The following is a 19,319-nucleotide window of genomic DNA, read 5'->3' as shown; positions in this document are numbered from 1 at the left end:
TACTTACCGAGTTTTGTTCACCACGTCGTGAGGCTGAAAATGAGCTTTGGCTCATCCTTCTACGAAAATGTCTATATTTTACCGGTATTAGCCTATAGTAATGTGCCAAAGGGCCCAAATCACTGTTCTCATGGGAACTCTTTTATATTCTAAGAGTACTTACTTATCGTATGACTTTTAGTGTCGGGCGCTGGGTTGAGTGGCTGAGACGGTTGAGGAGCTGGCCTTTTGGCTCCAACTTGGCAGGTTCGATCCCGGCTCAGTCCGGTGGTATTTGAAGGTGCTCAAAAACGCCAGCCTCGTGTCAGTAGCTTTACTGGCACAATAAAGAACTCCTGCAGGAGTAAATTCCGGCACCTCGGTGTCTCCGAAAACCGTAAAAGTAGTTAGTGGGACGTAAAGCCAATAACATTATTATGTTTAGTGTCGGGGACATATTCGGGTCGCCTGGTGCAGGTCTTTCTATTTGACCAAACCAAACTCCATGGCGCAACAGCCCCGAAGGGCCATGGCCTACCAAGTGACCGCAGCTCAGCAGCCCGAAGGCCTACAGATTACGAGGTGTCGTGTGGTCAGCACGACGGATCCTTTCGGCTTTCTAGACCGGGGCCGCCATCTCACCGTCAGATAGCTAAGTGGACCTCAAACCAGCCCTCAGATGCAGGTAAAAATCCCTGGCTTGGCAGGGAATCGAACCTGGTACCTCCGGGTAAGAGGCAGGCACGCTACCCCTACACCGCGGGGCCGGCTTTCTATTTGACGGCCATCCTTACCCGCCCACAATTTAATTTCGCTGGCACGGGGGCTGGGTGTACGTGTCGTCTTCATAATCATTTCATCTTCATCACGACGCGTAGGTCGCCTACGGGAGTCAATTCGAAAGACCTGTACCTGGCGGGCCGAACTTGTCCTCGGACACTCCCGGCACTAAAAGCCATACGCCATTTCATTTCATTTCACCCGTCCACAGTGACTTTAATGTATTGTTGTATAAAGCAGCGCACGGGTGTTTTAATTTTCTTGTAGGTTTTCGTGTACTGTGTTTCAGTCTACTGAGGAGTGTTTTAAAGCAAATGTGCATTTTACCAATCTGTGCAGGCCTTGGGACACTACTGTAATCAAGTTCCAGTTCCTGTAGCACATGAACCTATAGTCGTGAACAGAGTCCAACCAAGCACCAGTAGCTACGGGAAGATTCTTTTCAAACTGAAAATTGTCCCATAAAAACGTTTGTTCTCTATGATAGCGTACAAGTATTTAACAACTCTCACTAGGAATAATATTCTTAGGTAAGAGTAAAAACAAAAAGGGTGGATAGTGTTATCGTCGTAAGGTCATCAGAAAAACTAATACGGTATATTTAATGGCATTTTATGTATTTATTCACTGAGTGACTTTTTAAAATGATGTGTCAGCTTACAAGATATTGTTGACAATGTTATAGGTCAACAATCATTCATATTTATTTTGAAATACAAGAAGATGGGTCTTGATTTTATTCCAGGCCGTATGTAGTTAAAGGACGGTGACAATCTCCCTCTGCGACGTTGCTACATAGTGTGGGCCATGCCATGATTAGAGATAGCCGTGACAGTACCCGGCTATTGCTATGAGCCATTGCTTTTAATACACCAGCGTGAAATTCTGCTTACTATTAAACACATGATACATGATGTTAGTAGAAAATAATGACAGAATCGAGTAACAGGTGTCATTTTCTTTAATATACATTTGCTCTTCAAATGCGGTGGTTGAAACATGCACAATAGCAAATTACCACGCACAAAAGAAAAGAAAACTATTATATTTTGAACAATATTTCAGTGCAACTCTACAACTAAAAAAACTCACAATTTTCTAATAAGCCACCGGTTACCATAAACTTCAAACTGTTTACCACAGAGGACTCCGGTGTAAAATTAATCATAATTCACCCCGTCTCCGTTTGGCAAGTAAATTATCCCAAAAGGCCATTCTTTCAGGGTAAATAGGCCCAGATTGCATCGTCAACTCATCGTTTATTTCCAGGTATCGATATGGTTTCCCCCCTTCAAGTAAGGGAAGCCACTTCACCGGTATTAAATTATTTGATTTTGGTGTAGGATCACCTTTCAGTGCAAAATCGGCCAACATTTTGGTCACTCGCATTATGGTCTTCGCTTCTTCCGAATTGGGTCCACCACCTGGAAAGTCTAACCCTGTACCAAAGATATATAAAAGATCGTCACCATGCGCTACTCCTAGAGGAGTTGGATTTATATTTCCGGTCACAATTGAACTGACACGTCCTTGAAACGAAAACAAATACATGTACACAGAAACTTCGGTAGCAGCAGCAAACTCTACAGACGATTGATATGAATTGTAATTGATTGTAATATCTGAAATTAACTGTATTAATTGTTCCAAAGTAGCTTCCTTGGCGGACCCGCGATGAAAATAGAATTGTTTCACTTCACGCACAAATTCTTCAGAAATATTACCAGGAATGAAACTTTTCAATACAGTCCGATCAAAATGTTCATCAAGTTCCTTCCTTAATTCATCACTCTTATTTATCATAGCTGCCAAGAATATACTCTCTGCAGCGGTATTTCCAGTTATGGCAGGAATTTTCAGGGCATGTCCCTTGCGGAGAAGTTGTAAAGGAGGTTCAGTCAAAAATGGAGGGTCTGAATCATCATCTTGAACCTCTACGACTAGACCGTAAGGAGTTGGGAACTTGACAGCCCAATACGGAAAACTATACAATGTTTCTACTAATTCCTTAGCAGATGCAGAAGCTACACACTCTGCAACGCCGCTAGAGGAATCGGAAGATGGACATCCGATTAACTTTGCTACTTGACGTGCTTCTTGTATCGGTGAAGACTTGAAAGCCCAGTGATGCAGAGCTGAGCCACTTTCAAAAATAACGCGATGAAATAAACCTTTCGTTAATGGAGACATGGTCAAACTTTGTGCCATTGCACCCCCAGAGCTGTAACCGTAAACAGTCACTAAATCACGATTACCTCCAAATGACTCAATATTTCTTTGAATCCACCGTAACACCTCCACGGCATCCTTGAGTCCGTAGTTACCGGGTAAAGCGGAATCTCCAGTGCTTAAGAAGCCGAGTGGCCCCAGACGATAGTTGAAAGTCACTAATGTAATATCCTGGTCCAAAAGGAACTGAGGAGCAGTAATATTAATTCCACCGTGTCCTGCATAGAAGCTTCCTCCGTGAACCCATACAATAACAGGGTTTCTCCTAGCATTCTTGTGAGCGTAGACATTGAGAAATAAACAATCCTCATCGCCTACGTACACCTCTGCTCGGTTCATCTGAGGACAAATTGAGCCTTCAACTGTTGCATTCAAAATTCCAGACCAAGGCGATTTTGGCTGAGGAGGTTTGAAACGCAGAGTTCCTGTGGGAGGCTCGGCGTAAGGAATCCCTCTAAAGGCACGGAATTCTCGACCACGGAAGGAGATCATCTTCGATCCTTGTACGTGTCCCTCAGCAATCCTTACGATTTCACCGTCATGTGTTGCGGTTACCATCACCACCACCACCAGCAGCAACAACGTACAGAAGGCAGGTAGCTGCAGCATTCTCAGACGATAAACGCAATCCTCAAGCATTTTGTCACAGTTCAGGAACCTGAAATGAGATGAAATATAGTACAAAACAAAGAATTATAATAACCAGATTATAATGCACCCCCTACCCACATGGCGCACCAGCCTTGAAGGGTCAACCAACCAAGCGACCGCCGTTCAGCCCGAAGGCCTGCAGATTACTAGGTGACGTGGGTGGGCACGACGAATCCTATCGGCTGTTATTCTTGGCTCTCTATACCGGGGCCACTATCTTACCGTCAAGTAGCTCGTCAATATTTTAATCATGTAGGCTGAGTGAACCTTGAACCATTCCTCAGATTCAGGTAAGAATCCCTGAATAGGAAAGCTCTAGAAGGACAATTTTAAATATAATTCTGAATCAAGTCACAATAAAAAAGTGGACGGGAGTCAGATGGTGGTGGTGAGTACTGATTTAAGAGGAAATATGCCTAAGCAGCCATCGCCTCTTAATAAGAAGAGGAAGAGGGAAGAGTTCCGACGCTGCGAAGAATGATGAATTCACAATTCTGCATCTTTATGAACTATTTCCATACATGTTATATGAAGCCACAAGGATAAATGAAATATTAAATTATCGCCACAATATATTTCATTGGGATACATTCTATGAAGACACATCACACGTGCATCAAAGCAAACCTGTAAGATCCACACAAAAATGTATAGTCATTAGTGTGATGAACACGATATACGGACAAAATAATTCGCTACGCGATATTGGTCATGCAGCTGTAAGCTTGCATTAGGGAGATATTGAGCTCCAACCCCACCTTTAGATGGTATTCCGTGGTTATTTTTTATTAACTTTTGTTTTGTTTAGTTTTATTGGTGATTATCCTACAGGCGCAGACAAACAGTGTGTAACAATAAGGTGCGACCAAACTTTCGGGGCACATTCCTCACACGTAGAAGAAGAAAATATCGATGGCTTACTTCTAAAACCTCGTATGTCCCAATGCTCTTCCTACCCATTATATTCCTTAAGACTGGTCACGCCTCCCAGCCACATATTTATATGCAGTCCATCACAGTAATTTTCGTTGTGTACATTTTCCTATAGCTGTGTGTAAAGGAATATAGACCTTACCGTACCGTATTGTAGGGATGTTGTTCGCAAGCTAATTTACGCATTCTTACAGTAATAATGTATTTAAGGTTCATTTTCCTCTACACGTAACTATAGGAAAATGAACACAACGAACATTGTTCTTACGGGCTACATATCTATGTGTGGCTGGGAGGCGTGACCAGTCCTAAGGAATATAATGGATAGGAAGAACATTGGGACATACGAGGTTTTAGAAGTAAGCCATCGATATCTTACATGGAGAAGGGTCCGGAAAACACTTTATTTCCATGTTAAAACTTGTTTTCTACAACTCTGCACAGTGCAATAATAATAATGGGAAATACACAGGAACGGAACGTTTCAGAATACAACATGAAGCTCTGTCTTACATGAAATGTTCAAGATGCCCTCCGTTGGCAATGGTACACGCATCAACCCGCCGTTAGCACTGATACATGCATCAACCCTCCGTTAGCACTGATACATGCATCAACCCGCCGTTAGCACTGATACATGCATCAACCCGCCGTTAGCACTGATACATGCATCAACCCTCCGTTAGCACTGATACATGCATGAACCCGCCGTTGTAGGGATACATCAGCGCATCTGGGATTCAGCGCGACGGTGGGTTGATGCATGTATCAGTGCCAACGGCGGGTTGATGCATATATCAATGCTAACGGCGGGTTGATGCATATATCAGTGCCAACGGCGGGTTGATGCATATATCAATGCTAACGGCGGGTTGATGCATGTATCAATGCTAACGGCGGGTTGATGCATGTATCAGTGCCAACGGCGGGTTGATGCATATATCAGTGCCAACGGCGGGTTGATGCATGTATCAATGCTAACGGCGGGTTGATGCATGTATCAATGCTAACGGCGGGTTGATGCATGTATCAATGCTAACGGCGGGTTGATGCATGTATCAGTGCCGACGGCGGGTTGATGCATATATCAATGCTAACGGCGGGTTGATGCATATATCAGTGCCAACGGCGGGTTGATGCATGTATCAATGCTAACGGCGGGTTGATGCATGTAACAATGCTAACGGCGGGTTGATGCATGTATCAATGCTAACGGCGGGTTGATGCATGTATCAATGCTGACGGACGGCATGTGTGGTATGCTGGTACGTTCTCTTCCTGTCTGTACCATGTAGAGTTGTAGACAATGAGTTCTAACGTGGAAATAGTCTCCGGACCCACATCCATATAACATATTTTCTTCTTTGACGTGTGAGTAATGTGTCCTGAAAGTATTGTTACATCCTATAATTCGAAGAACACTGGAAAGGAAGTGGCCATGGTCTTAATAAAGGTACAGTCCCAGCATTACCTGGTGTGAAAATGGGGAGATTTGGTAAGCCATCTCCCATCCTACGATAATTTTCAACATCACAATATCCTGAACCATATACAGCGTTTAAGGATCTAGTTGGTAGTTTTTAGATAAGTGAATGTATTGATGTGCTTGCTATTCTTCTTTCCCTGAATCAGAATACGGGCACTTTGTGGAAGCTGTAGTGAAGGCTTTAAGAATCCCAGTCAGTAAAGTCGATAGTGAGAGGTCATTTTCAACGTATTGTATTATCATTTTTGACAAGAGAACAGCTCTGACTTCCAGTAATATGGAATCATGGTATCAGTGTCTTTTTCGGACTGATGCATAAATTACTATCTGCGTCTGACGAGAAGTCCCGTGACTTTCGAACTGCGATGTTTCAAAGTGGCAGGGCAATTGTGCTTTAGTTACACACTGACCGTCTTATTAACAAACGGTGTATAACTTTTGTACAAGGTTTATACAACGTTTATGTGAAATTCGTTACTAATAAACCGTGTATAAACCTCCTCTGTATTAAACTGCTTATACAGACTAGGACCCTTGTATAAGCGTTGTATAGCAGCGAGTAGCGGAAAAAGAAACGAGTGAGCAGTTTATTTTCGTGGTATTTACTGTCTGTAGTAATACACTGACTGACAGAGCAAATGCAACACCAAGAAGGAGTGGTTCGAAAGGGATGAAAGTTGGGGAAAAAACAGAGACGGCACGGACGAATAATTGATGTTTATTTCAAACCGATATGCAGGTTACACAATGCGCACGGCATCGACTCAGTAGGATGTAGGACCACCGCGAGCGGCGATGTACGCAGAAACACGTCGAGGTACAGAGTCAAGAAGAGTGCGGATGGTGTCCTGAGGGATGGTTCTCCATTCTCTGTCAACCATTTGCCACAGTTGGTCGCCCGTACGAGGCTGGGGCAGAGTTTGCAAACGGCGTCCAATGAGATCCCACACGTGCTCGATTGGTGAGAGATCCGGAGAGTACGCTGGCCACGGAAGCATCTGTACACCTCGTAGAGCTTGTTGGGAGATGCGAGCAGTGTGTGGGCGGGCATTATCCTGCTGAAACAGAGCATTGGGCAGCCCCTGAAGGTACGGGAGTGCCACCGGCCGCAGCACATGCTGCGCGTAGCGGTGGGCATTTAACGTGCCTTGAATACGCACTAGAGGTGACGTGGAATCATACGCAATAGCGAACCAAACCATGATGCTGCGTTGTCTAGCGGTAGGGCGCTCCACAGTTATTGCCGGATTTGACCTTTCTCCACGCCGACGCCACACTCGTCTGCGGTGACTATCACTGACAGAACAGAAGCGTGACTCATCGGAGAACACGACGTTCCGCCATTCCCTCATCCAAGTCGCTCTAGCCCGGCACCATGCCAGGCGTGCACGTCTATGCTGTGGAGTCAATGGTAGTCTTCTGAGCGGACGCCGGGAGTGCAGGCCTCCTTCAACCAATCGACGGGAAATTGTTCTGGTCGATATTGGAACAGCCAGGGTGTCTTGCACATGCTGAAGAATGGTGGTTGACGTGGCGTGCGGGGCTGCCACCGCTTGGCGGCGGATGCGCCGATCCTCGCGTGCTGACGTCACTCGGGCTGCGCCTGGACCCCTCGCAGGTGCCACATGTCCCTGCGCCAACTATCTTCGCCACAGGCGCTGCACCGTGGACACATCCCTATGGGTATCGGCTGCGATTTGACGAAGCGACCAACCTGCCCTTCTCAGCCCAATCACCATACCCCTCGTAAAGTCGTCTGTCTGCTGGAAATGCCTCCGTTGACGGCGGCCTGGCATTCTTAGCTATACACGTGTCCTGTGGCACACGACAACACGTTCTACAATGACTGTCGGCTGAGAAATCACGGTACGAAGTGGGCCATTCGCCAACGCCGTGTCCCATTTATCGTTCGCTACGTGCGCAGCACAGCGGCGCATTTCACATCATGAGCATACCTCAGTGACGTCAGTCTACCCTGCAATTGTCATAAAGTTCTGACCACTCCTTCTTGGTGTTGTATTTGCTCTGTCAGTCAGTGTATAATCGTGGTGAAATATTCGACTTATCCATTTCAACATTGAAGGAATGGACGATAACGTTGATGATCTTCATGATATTTTAAACATAGAAAACATACACCATTTAGGGGTTATGGAGGCTAGACATCTTCGTAAAGTAAAACACAATGAATAACTATAAAAGAAATGATGGTTGGGCGAATTTTTGTGTAATAATGTGTTACTGCTTAATAGACTTTTGAAATTACGAGTTTATTATTCATTATCTGCCTCTACAAAGATCTTTCTCAAATTTGAGTATAAAAAGGGACATATTCCTTCACATAAAAAATTGTATAACTTGAAAACCGTACGTAATATGATTTCCATACTTTGTAGTTGAATGCGCAGATATATGATGTATAAATGCCTAATATATTTTTTTGATCAAACCTTTCTTTTAGCTACAAAAAGGTTTTTCCTTTCTCCTGAAAAGTAAGGATTTTGAAATGTGTACCCTTTTCAACACACCGATTCAATTACAATTGCTTATGTTTTCCGTACTATCCCAGTTAGGATTTCTTGATCTTTTCCTTAGCTTTTTCATTTCTTTCGTGGCGTTCATTACACAAGCAAGCTGAAGAAATGTTGATGTAAATATAAGCCAATTTCCAGCTGTCTCACTTTGTGTTGCCACTGACTTTTCAATATGCCGTGCTACTGCGCGACTTTCCGGAAAGTTTTGCTCGTAGATAACAAGCAGGCGGTGAACGTGCGAAATACGTCAGTGAACTACAGGAAGAGATTCCTACGACTTGGAACGTGTGTATACGTTCTGTATAGTAATACAATGCGTATACCACGTTTATTAGTAAGAAAAAACACAACAAAATATATGACGCGTATACAGGGTTTATTCACTGTATAACTATACAAGTGTTAAACAACTGTATACGGACTTTTTATTAGTAAGACGGTTACTGTAAACACTGCATAATGAACATTTAAATAATGATAATACATCTGTTTCAGAGAGCTCGCACTGTCTATCACGACTAGCATAGTGTAATATCTGTTACCCGTGCCGTACCTACAAGTCTGTAGTAACACACTAATTTTTTTTTTTTTTTGCTAGTTGCTAGTTGCTTTACGTCGCACTGAGGCACACCCCCAACATTTGCCTGGTGTGAAAATGGGAAACCATCTTCAGGGCTGCTGATAGTGGGGTTCGAACCCACTATATCCCGGATGCAAGCTCACAGCTGCGCGCCCCTAACCACACGGCCAACTAGCCCGGTACGTGGATTGTTATTAATAGACAAACATGACCGGAGTTTCCAGGAAATATAAAATTGAAATTAAAGAGAGCAAGTGGGGACATAGGCTATATTTGTTTATAGAAAGAGGTTAGGAGATGATCGATAAATAAACAGACTCTTGGAAACCATTTAAGAAATGTCTCTTAATAGGTTAACAACAGACAGGAAATATGCCACCACGTGGGGGGACAGCCTTAAATGCAGATCAGTGGTGACTGATCTTGATTATTTTATTTTGCGTAGCACTGACATAGACAGTTCTTATGGCGACAATGGGACAGAAACGGGCTAAGTGGGAAAAAAATTACCGTGGCTTTGATTAAGGTGCAACCCCTGCATTTGCCTGGTAAGGAAATGGTAAACCACAGAAACATATATTTAGGGTTGCCGATTGTGGGGTTCGAACTCTATCTCCCAAATGCAAGCTGACAGCTTCGTGGCCTAAACTGGGCAGTCATTCGCTCGATGATTGATTTAGACTCCTTTGAATCACAGACCACCGAACGTGAACAAGCAGTTAGCCCTGGTATGGCAGAGTTAACACACACGTAGCATAATTCTAGTATTCGCTTGGAACTGAAGAGAGGAAAAAACATGAATAATCAACTCTATTAGGATTTCTTTCAATTCATTTTCCTCGAAATGTGTGATGAGTGCAACTCGTCCTTGTCCCTAAGCCAGTATTTAAGTAATGATGATGATGATGATACCAATATAAATGGTCCGTTATTGGACATTATAAATTTTCCAGCTACCTCATTCTTGGTTGCCAGCGTTTCGCCCTCGTGTGCTAGGGTGGGCTCATCAGTTGGTACCTAGCACACCTACCAATACGCTGGCTAGTGCATACCGTGGAGGCCACTGCGTAGGCTAACTGGAGCCACCGGCAGTGCCAATGCACTAAGAGACTTTGTCTCATTACCAAAAATTGATGCCTGCTTGGCCATCAGATGATATAGATGTTGATTCCCATAGGGAATCTGAAATATTTGTCCTGAATGAGTAAATTTATAATACCAATATAAATGGTCCGTTATTGGACATTATAAATTTTCCAGCTAACTCATTCTTGGTTGCCAGCGTTTCGCCCTCGTGTGCTAGGGTGGGCTCATCAGTTGGTACCTAGCACACCTACCAATACGCTGCCTAGTGCATACCGTGGAGGTACCAACTGATGAGCCCACCCTAGCACACGAGGGCGAAACGCTGGCAACCAAGAATGAGTTAGCTGGAAAATTTATAATGTCCAATAACGGACCATTTATATTGGTATTATAAATTTACTCATTCAGGACAAATATTTCAGATTCCCTATGGGAATCAACATCTATATCATCGATGATGATGATGATATCTACTTTGACTGTTTTCAGAGACGCGGAGGTACTGGGATTTTGTCCGTATGAGTTATTTTATGTGCCAGTAAATCTACTGACTGGAGGCTGACTTACTTCAGCAATTCTTTAAGTGAATTCTATCTTACGGACCCATTCATTATCCTACTCGGCAAGGAATGTTATGAATATCAATAATCTCTTCTCACCCAGGTGACGGATTGCGAGTGGCTCGTGAAACAATAAATCACAGGCGCTGACTACGTAGGCAATCCCAGGCTCAAGCACCTAATATAATAATACTTCCTGTTAATAGCATGCAATATTCGGCACTTTACAGTTCTACAATATCAAACTACCGCTTATGTTTAGCCTCCTTTCAACAATGAAAACATTATTCGCAACCAATTAGATTCAAACTACAGTACAGCAATTAGTCCTAACCGAATTGAAGCAATTATATAACAGCAATATTCTTGTAAGTAAATCGTTTTGGATCATTTACTTTAGTGTATGTTGAGTATTTAGCCCAAAGGCTGGTTTGATCCTCGACAGCTCCACCATAAACTGTCACAGACGGCCTATGCGTCACTGAAGAGCCATTCTAGGGCAATGAGGAGGGTTACGTTTCAAAACTCACGGGCTAAAATTAGTATCAAAACTCACGACTACGTAAACATTCTAATGAGTCTCAAAATTCACGATTCCGGACAGTAGGTGCTTGCGATGACCCCAGGAGGGAAGAGGTTGCGACTCACGCTTCCCGTACTACAGGCAGGGGAATACTGTGGATGTTATTCTGCCACCCCAAACCACAGGGGAAGAATAATGGCTGGTGAATGAAAGAGACCAAGGTGTATTATTATTATTATTATTATTATTATTATTATTATTATTATTATTATTATTATAAAGTATTTTGCGTCGTCTTAAAGCTTATAATGCATTTTTTAGCTTTCACATAAATTTATAATAATGGCGTGTGGCCTTCGGGGAGGTCTGGTGCAGGTCTTTAGAGTTGACGCCGTACAGGTGACCTGCACATTTGTGAGGATGAGGCCCGACGTAAGATGAAGTCTAATGCTGAAGGCGGCACGAACACCCAGTCCCCGAGCCATAGGAATTGACTAATGAAAGTTAAAATCTCCGACCCGACCGGAAATTGAACGCGGAACCCCCTGGACCCCTTGGACCAAAGGCCAGCATACTATCAATTTATGCATGCAGCCGGATGACATAAAATTAAAGTAGGTACATTGCCCGCAGCTAGTTCAAAGAAACTGTCAGTTGGTAGTACTGGGGCTTGGTTCCATTATGCAGCCAGAAGGCGACATTTACTTGAATAAGGAATTTTATTTAGAGATATTAAAGATCAAGACAGTTAATTCACTCATTTAGTTTCAACACTTGGAGATTCATTTTTTTTTAAAGGCGTATTTCTATTTTTCGCAAGAGTTCATCTATTCGCTTATTTCAATAGATTGTCTACCCGACACACTAAAACCGAACAAATTACCCATGACGCATCCGATTATTCTGTTCGATATAACTGAATATTTGAAACTCGTTCGATTATTTAAATAGTCGGATGGACGTTATTCGATTATTAAAAGTATTTCGTTATCCCATCATTAACAGGGTGGACATTCATCCATTCAAAGAACTGGCCCTGCTCGTGAGTTTTGAGACTGGCCCTGGTAGAGAAACCTGTTCTTATTAATCCTCTTCCTGGAATTCGTGAGTTTTTGGACTCGTAAGTTTTGAGACGACACGATTGAGGAGTGAGGTAGTTTGCCGTTGCTTTTCTCACCGAACCGAAGTTGCTATTACAGTACTTATCAGTTTACCAAGCCCACTGAAAAGCACGCACCAACCGATCCTATGAGTGACACTTATAAACATATAACAGGGACTGAATGAATAAGAAATGGCATCGCTCATACTTCTGACAACTTCATGTCGTCAAAGGCAATGATGAGACTAAGACAGGTCAATGAAAGTAACAGATGTTGTAGCCCATACAAAAAGACAAAGTGCACTGTAAACACTAGATCCGCCAGCAAAGACAGTTACTTTAGTGGTGTTTATTACATACTAGGGCAGGGCCTCTCAGGTGCATGCACCTGTCCACTGCACGGCGCAAGGTACAGGAGACGACTTCACTAGGTTGACCAGAGTGCAAACCCCACTCCTCTTCCCCTACACCTGTCTCACCCGTTCGGCCTGTCTTCGCTTCTCCTTCTTCCTCAATGTTTCTCCCCTCACTGCGAAATGTTTATCTGCGGTGAGCGGTGACACTGTTGTATGGGACAATGTTACCGGTGTTAAGTCCGGCTCCATGGCTAAATGGTTAGCGTGCTGGCCTTTGGTCACAGGGGTCCCGGGCTCGATTCCCGGCAGGGTCGGGAATGTTAACCATAACTGGTTAATTTCGCTGGCACCGGGGCTGGGTGTATGTGTCGTCTTCATCATCATTTCATCCTCATCACGACACGCAGGCCGCCTACGGGTGTCAAATCGGAAGACCTGCATCTGGCGAGCCGAACTTGTCCTTGGACACTCCCGGCACTAAAAGTCATACACTATTTCATTTTTTACCGGCGTTAAAACATTCTTCATTCAATTTGGTTTGAGCAGACAATTTATTTTCTCTGGCTCTTTTTTTTCTTTATCTTAGCAATGATACCAGTTATGCCTGGAACAAGGGACCGGCTGACAGCAATTCTGAGAGGCTTCTTTAAATTACAATCAGAAATAGGCCTACTTGCACGCAATCTAGTTTTCGTACAAGTAAAAACAGGAAAAAATACCTTTCACAACGCACGTGGAACCAAACATAGAAACAATCTTAGCTGCTTGTCGATGCAGCTTAGGAAAATTTTCCTTCGACAAATTCTCGTAGAATTTGAGCAAAGACTTTGTATTGGAAAATATATTTTTTTGATTAACTTATCACATAATTATTGTCCCACGGATTAAGCATTTGGCTTTATCATCACGACAGACCAAAAAAAACAAAAAAAAAAAAAACGAAAGTTCCCAGTTCGATTGAAATGGACTTTCGGTTCGGAAGTCTTTGCTTTCTTCGAAACACGTTGCTCGATTAGTATGGTGTTGTCTTGTGTTTATCTATTTCACTTATAAATAAGCCGTCTATCACCGAACGCACTGTCGCTCTCAGCACACTATACCATCCGAGTCAAGCCGAGTCGGACCGATGCATAGTGCACGGAGTCTCTGCGCCTCGATTTGCACGCATGAGATTTTGGGCGTTTGAGAGGCCCTGTACTAGAGTATAGACTCGATATTACAGTGTAACGCAGGTGAAAATAAGTGAATGATTGCCTTATTCAAAACAGATTCAGAATCGGCAAGTTCGGGATCATGTTGCCGAAAACGGGAAATAATAACAGAAATGGAACGGCAGGAAACCGTAGTGACTGTGACCCGGCGACTGGAGAAATTAAGCAATACATAAGTGCCGCCAGTATCGAGAGATAGTGGGTTCGAACCCCACTGTCCGCAGCCCTCAGGATGGTTTTTCGTGGTTTCCCATTTTCACACCAGGCAAATGCTGGGGCTATACCTTAATCAAGGCCACGGCCGCTTCCTTCCCATTCCTAGCCCTTTCCTGTCCCATCGTCGCCATAAGACTTATCTGTGTCGGTGCGACGTAAAACAAATAGCACAAAAATCTCCATAATTTGAAATACTCAACTTGGAAGTTATTTATGTTACCAATATCAGAATGTGAGTGCCCATTGACAAAATTTAAGAATCGGAGGTATATGCAGTAAAGAAGGGGCTGCGTAGCAGAGGCGGTAAAGGGGTGTTCCGTACACCTGGAAGGACTTGGGTTCGATTCCCCGTCAGGAAGTCGAAAAACAAAAAGAAGTGTCCATTTCTGGAGCGGCATATAACCCTCAGGTTCACTCAGCCTACGTTAAAAATGAGTACCAGATAAATTCCCAGGGGGCAAAAGTGGTCGGGCAAAGGGCTGACGACTCTATCACACTTGGTGCCGAGGTTACAGATAGTGGACCTTTTTACTTTACACTCCTCCAAAGGCTTTCACGGGCAGTACAGTGATGGCTTGGCTTTGCTATGCAATAAACAAATGTTTCTCCAAGGCAATAAATAAATAAATAAATAAATAAATAAATAAATAAATAAATAAATAAATAAATAAATAAATAAATAAATAAATAAATAAATAAATAAATAAATAAATAAATAAATAAATAAATAAATAAATAATACTTACTGTACCAATACAGTAACCTGTTTTCATTCAGGTAGGACTAGTTTAATCCCTAGCCGAGATACATAACGTGGAACTAAGAACACAGGTTAGTTGGATGCAGTCACACAACTTGGTCCCCTTGAACACGAGCTCTGAAGCTCTCAGCAACGAACATTCACTTAAGTAGGCTATCGGTCTGAAAGGAAGTCGCTGGTTACAATGTAAGTCACTTCCAGGTAGCGGTAACTATTCCAGGAAGGAACGAATAACAAAGCAGAATGATCTGATATGCATCAGTTGGGATTTCCAAGGGGAATCACTCGTTGAGGTGAACTCTGCTACTCGGCCTGGCCTTGATAGAAAGAAAGCAGAGACGTTGCCGATGTTGTAACAAACAGAAAAACAGAAATTACGTATATTATTAAGTATCAGTGATGGAAAAAATACAAAATAAATGCAACGGGGCTGAATTATAGTTTGTTTTTTTCCGGGGCGTCGACCCATACGGATCTTTCGCCCCTACTGGCACCATATTGTATGAGCCTGCGTGTAATTGGAAGGGCGGTAGTGTGGAATCTTGTGTGTGAGGAAAGGAAGATTAAGGACGTCACAAACACCCAGTCCCCAGGCCAGGGATATTAATCATTACGACGTTTAGTTAATTCACAGAGGCTTGCAGACTGAACGCTGAATGGCATAACAGTATAAAATGATAATGTATGTATTTAAAACGCCTGACCCGGCTGGGAATCGAACCCGAGGCCGCCGGGTGCCAGGCGGACGCGTTGCGCCCTACACCGCGGGGCCGGACTGAATTACAGTTACCTGAGAATTATTTTTACTCAATTACAATTTCAAATTACTTTTTCAGCAAATAATCCTTACAATTACAGTTACAATTACTTTTCAAAATTATAGTCTGTAGGAAAGCACAGACTTTCTCTTCACATGGGGGCTGGAATAATAACAACATTTGCAAGGAAAATATATTCCTTCATTTCGTGTCGTTCTTTTTAACACAGAGACGTTAAGTGGCTGTCGTCACTGAGTGATAGTAAGCATCGTACCTTGAAACTTTCAAAAAAATTGTTCCCAAACAAAGTTTGCATTTCACCCTCATGTTCTCATTACTTTGAGGACCAACTAATATATATTTAAAAAAATAAGAGTTTTGTCTGTACATTGCTCAGAATCTAAACAGAATGATATTTCTGTATCGGTCGTGCCCACAATAACAAGGAAATTCCAGTGGTGTCACTACCGGCGAGCTAGTCGGCCAGGGTCTTGGGAAGGTGCGGTATCCAACTGATGAGCCCATGTCGCACTGGGGCGAAACACTGGTAATTTTTGACGATTGAGTTTCCAGAATTTTATTTAGCTATCTCAATCGGAAGCCATATTTTTGGTCAAGGAATGCACTTTTTAGTTTTCCGCCATCTCTGTATGTACGTACGGGCATCACGAAAAAAAATGGCTGAAATAAATTTAATGAAAATTGGTTTCTAAAGTTGGGGAATGAGGCACTATAATCTAGGCTATAAATAATTGTATTTGCGCTGAGTGAAATGGTAGTTTAGGGGAAGGCCTAAAATGTAATTCTGAACATACTACATAACTAAAGTTATTATATAATTAAATTTCCTATGATTTATGACTAATACGTTTTTATCGTACCGGCTATGATAAAAGACGTTCATGAATTTCGATTTTCCGTATCAACGTCGAACCGCGAGAAAATGGGTGAACAGAATTTAATGAAAATCGGTGTCCGGCTCCATAGCTAAATGGTTAGCGTGCTGGCCTTTGGTCACAGGGGTCCTGGGTTCGATTCCCGGCAGGGTCGGGGATTTTAACCATCGTAGGTTAATTCCGCTGCTATGGAGGCTGGGTGTATGTGTCATCTTCATCATCATTTCATCCTCACCACACGTGCAGGTCGCCTACCGGCATCAAACCAAAAGACTTGCACCTGGTGAGCCGAACATGTCCTCGGACACTCCCAGCACTAAAAGCCATACGCCATTTCATTTTGTTTTCATGAAAATCGGTATGCAAAGTCCGAGAATGAGATGCTACAGTCTAGGTTATAAATAATTTTTATTCACGCTGCATGAAATGGTAGTTTAGGGGAAGGTGCCCATTTTTAAATACCTATTTTATTGATCCTATCGAAAAGTATTACATACCGTAACAAAAATTATCGACAATACAAGTTCCAATCATTTATGTCTTATACAGTTTTACCTTACCGACTATAATAATATAATTCATTAATTTAGACTTTTGGTGCTTAGTCCATATCGACGCCGAGCATTGCTAACATGGAAATATTGCTCAATAGTGTTAACTGTCGATAGTTTAATGTTATGATTGTCTTAAAGTGTGAAACCGCGTGGTCATCGGTCCGTATCGACAAGGGAAAATGTGACGATGATTATAAAAAATGAGAAAAAATCGTAAACGGAACGATCGTTTGAAGAAAAAGACACGAGGGAGTGGAAGGAAGGAAGGAAGGAAGGAAGGAAGGAAGGAAGGAAGGAAGGAAGGAAGGAAGGAAGGAAGGAAGGAAGGAAGGAAGGAAGGACTCCCTTTACATGGGATCCCTAATATCCCACAGCCGGAAGAAAATAAATGTGATGGCCTACACTATCGAAAGCTCATAAAACTGATCATCAATAATATTACATTCACCACTGTTGTGATGTGATTTGTCTCTCTTGATGCCACTCATTTCCGATATATGGGATTACTGCTGTGTCCCGAGTAGAAACAGCATTCCAGAATAATGGTCGCAGGTAGCTTTATGACTGTCCCGCCAACGACGGGTACAACTTTTTTATTCGGGGGAGGGGGCGAAGCCCGCTCCCCCCGCGTGGCAATCGACTCAACCTACATTGCCTCTGACATGTTATTAATTTCTAAATAGAAAAGAGCAAGGGTACAACAGCTAGTCCAATATATTTATTCAAACAGGGGAGTGGCAATTCCTTGAAACTTTCGCAGTCATATGTTTCTTCCGGTTCCATTATCCACCATGTGCAACCTCACGTAGTTCGCGATTATCTAAATCTCAATCAGTGACACAACTTGCGAGTAAATGAACGAGTGCGTGGCGTATTCTTGGCTTTATACCCCTGATGTGATAGTCTTGCGGGTGCTCAGGCTCTCGATGCGATGTATGTCAATTACTAGAATGTAGCGATCACAATCGTATTTCAAGAAATAAATTAAAGTAAGAATTACATTTTGTGAAAAGTAAAAATTACTAAAAAAAGGATTCATTACAATTAATTCGATTACTTTTACTCAATTACTTCCGAATAATAATTAATGTTATAGGCTTTACGTCCCACTAACTACTTTTTCGGTTTTCGGAGACGCCGAGGTGCCGGAATTTAGTCCCGCAGGAGTTTTTTTACGTGCCAGTAAATCTACCGACACGAGGCTGACGTATCTGAGCACCTTTAAATACCACCGGACTGAGCCAGGATCGAACCTGCCAAGTTGGGGTCAGAAGACCAGTGTCTCAACCGTCTGAGCCACCTCAGCCCGGCATTATTTCCGAACTCTGTTACTTACTAGTTATTATATAATATGTACTTCTATCAACAATATAAATCCACCAGATTTCCGTAAAGATATGAAAACATCTAGCATTTACATAGTACATACCAAAACGTCTTCAGTGTTTCCGATTTACGCCGCGTTTTGCCTGCAGCACTTCAACGCCAAAGTCGCCCAGGATGGTTGACAGTGACTTTCGGTGTCATGGTGAGTGTCACCAAGTGTCGCGCGTGGTGTTGTGCATTTAACACCGCTAAGTGCAGTTACCTTTTACGAACGTAGACGAGGGCGATATTTCGGAGACAGCTAAAATTTTTAACTTGACAGGAAAACTATTACGGAAATCGTGCAAAGGGGTCCTACAACTCCAAAAACAGAGTGGTAGGCCTAATAATAGGGTTCTTAATTAAAATTGATTATTTTTTGCTGCGACTTGGTGAAACGCTAAAGGTAAGTCACCGAGCTCGATAGCTGCAGTCGCTTAAGTGCGCCCAATATCTAGTATTCGCGAGATAGTGGGTTCGGACCCCACTGTCGGCAGCCCTGAAGATGGTTTTCCGTGGTTTCCCATTTTCACACCAGGCAAATGCTGGGGCTGTACCTTAATTAAGGCCACGGCTGCTTCCTTCTCACTCCTAGGCATTTCCCATCCCATCGTCACCATAAGATCTATCTGTGTCGGTGTGACGTAAAAAACAAATAGAAAAAAAAAGGTAAGTCACCAACCGTACAGTAACTCAGAGCGGTATATTGGAATCGTATTTTGTCATAATTTGAATATAGGTTATGGTTAATGGAGACCCT

General features: G+C 42.9%; 2 protein-coding genes across 5 annotated transcripts in view; both read right to left on the bottom strand.

The window, feature by feature from the left end:
• The window catches only part of FER (tyrosine-protein kinase Fer), a 751,747-nt gene that overhangs the window by 175,722 nt on the left and 556,706 nt on the right, over positions 1 to 19,319 (bottom strand). The window lies entirely within an intron of this gene.
• On the bottom strand, positions 1,703 to 15,096 carry LOC136864604 (juvenile hormone esterase). The gene is made up of 2 exons (XM_067141836.2): positions 14,973 to 15,096; positions 1,703 to 3,646 (listed from the first exon to the last, which is right to left on the bottom strand). The coding sequence occupies exon 2, from the start codon at positions 3,625 to 3,627 to the stop codon at positions 1,924 to 1,926; it is 1,704 nt and encodes a 567-aa protein (XP_066997937.2). The 5' UTR covers positions 3,628 to 3,646; positions 14,973 to 15,096; the 3' UTR covers positions 1,703 to 1,923.

This window comes from Anabrus simplex, chromosome 1 (assembly GCF_040414725.1).
Source record: "Anabrus simplex isolate iqAnaSimp1 chromosome 1, ASM4041472v1, whole genome shotgun sequence".
Classification (NCBI taxonomy): Eukaryota; Metazoa; Arthropoda; class Insecta; order Orthoptera; family Tettigoniidae; genus Anabrus; species Anabrus simplex.
Note: the sequence above shows the minus strand (reverse complement) of the source record. Positions and strands in the feature narration are given on the sequence as shown.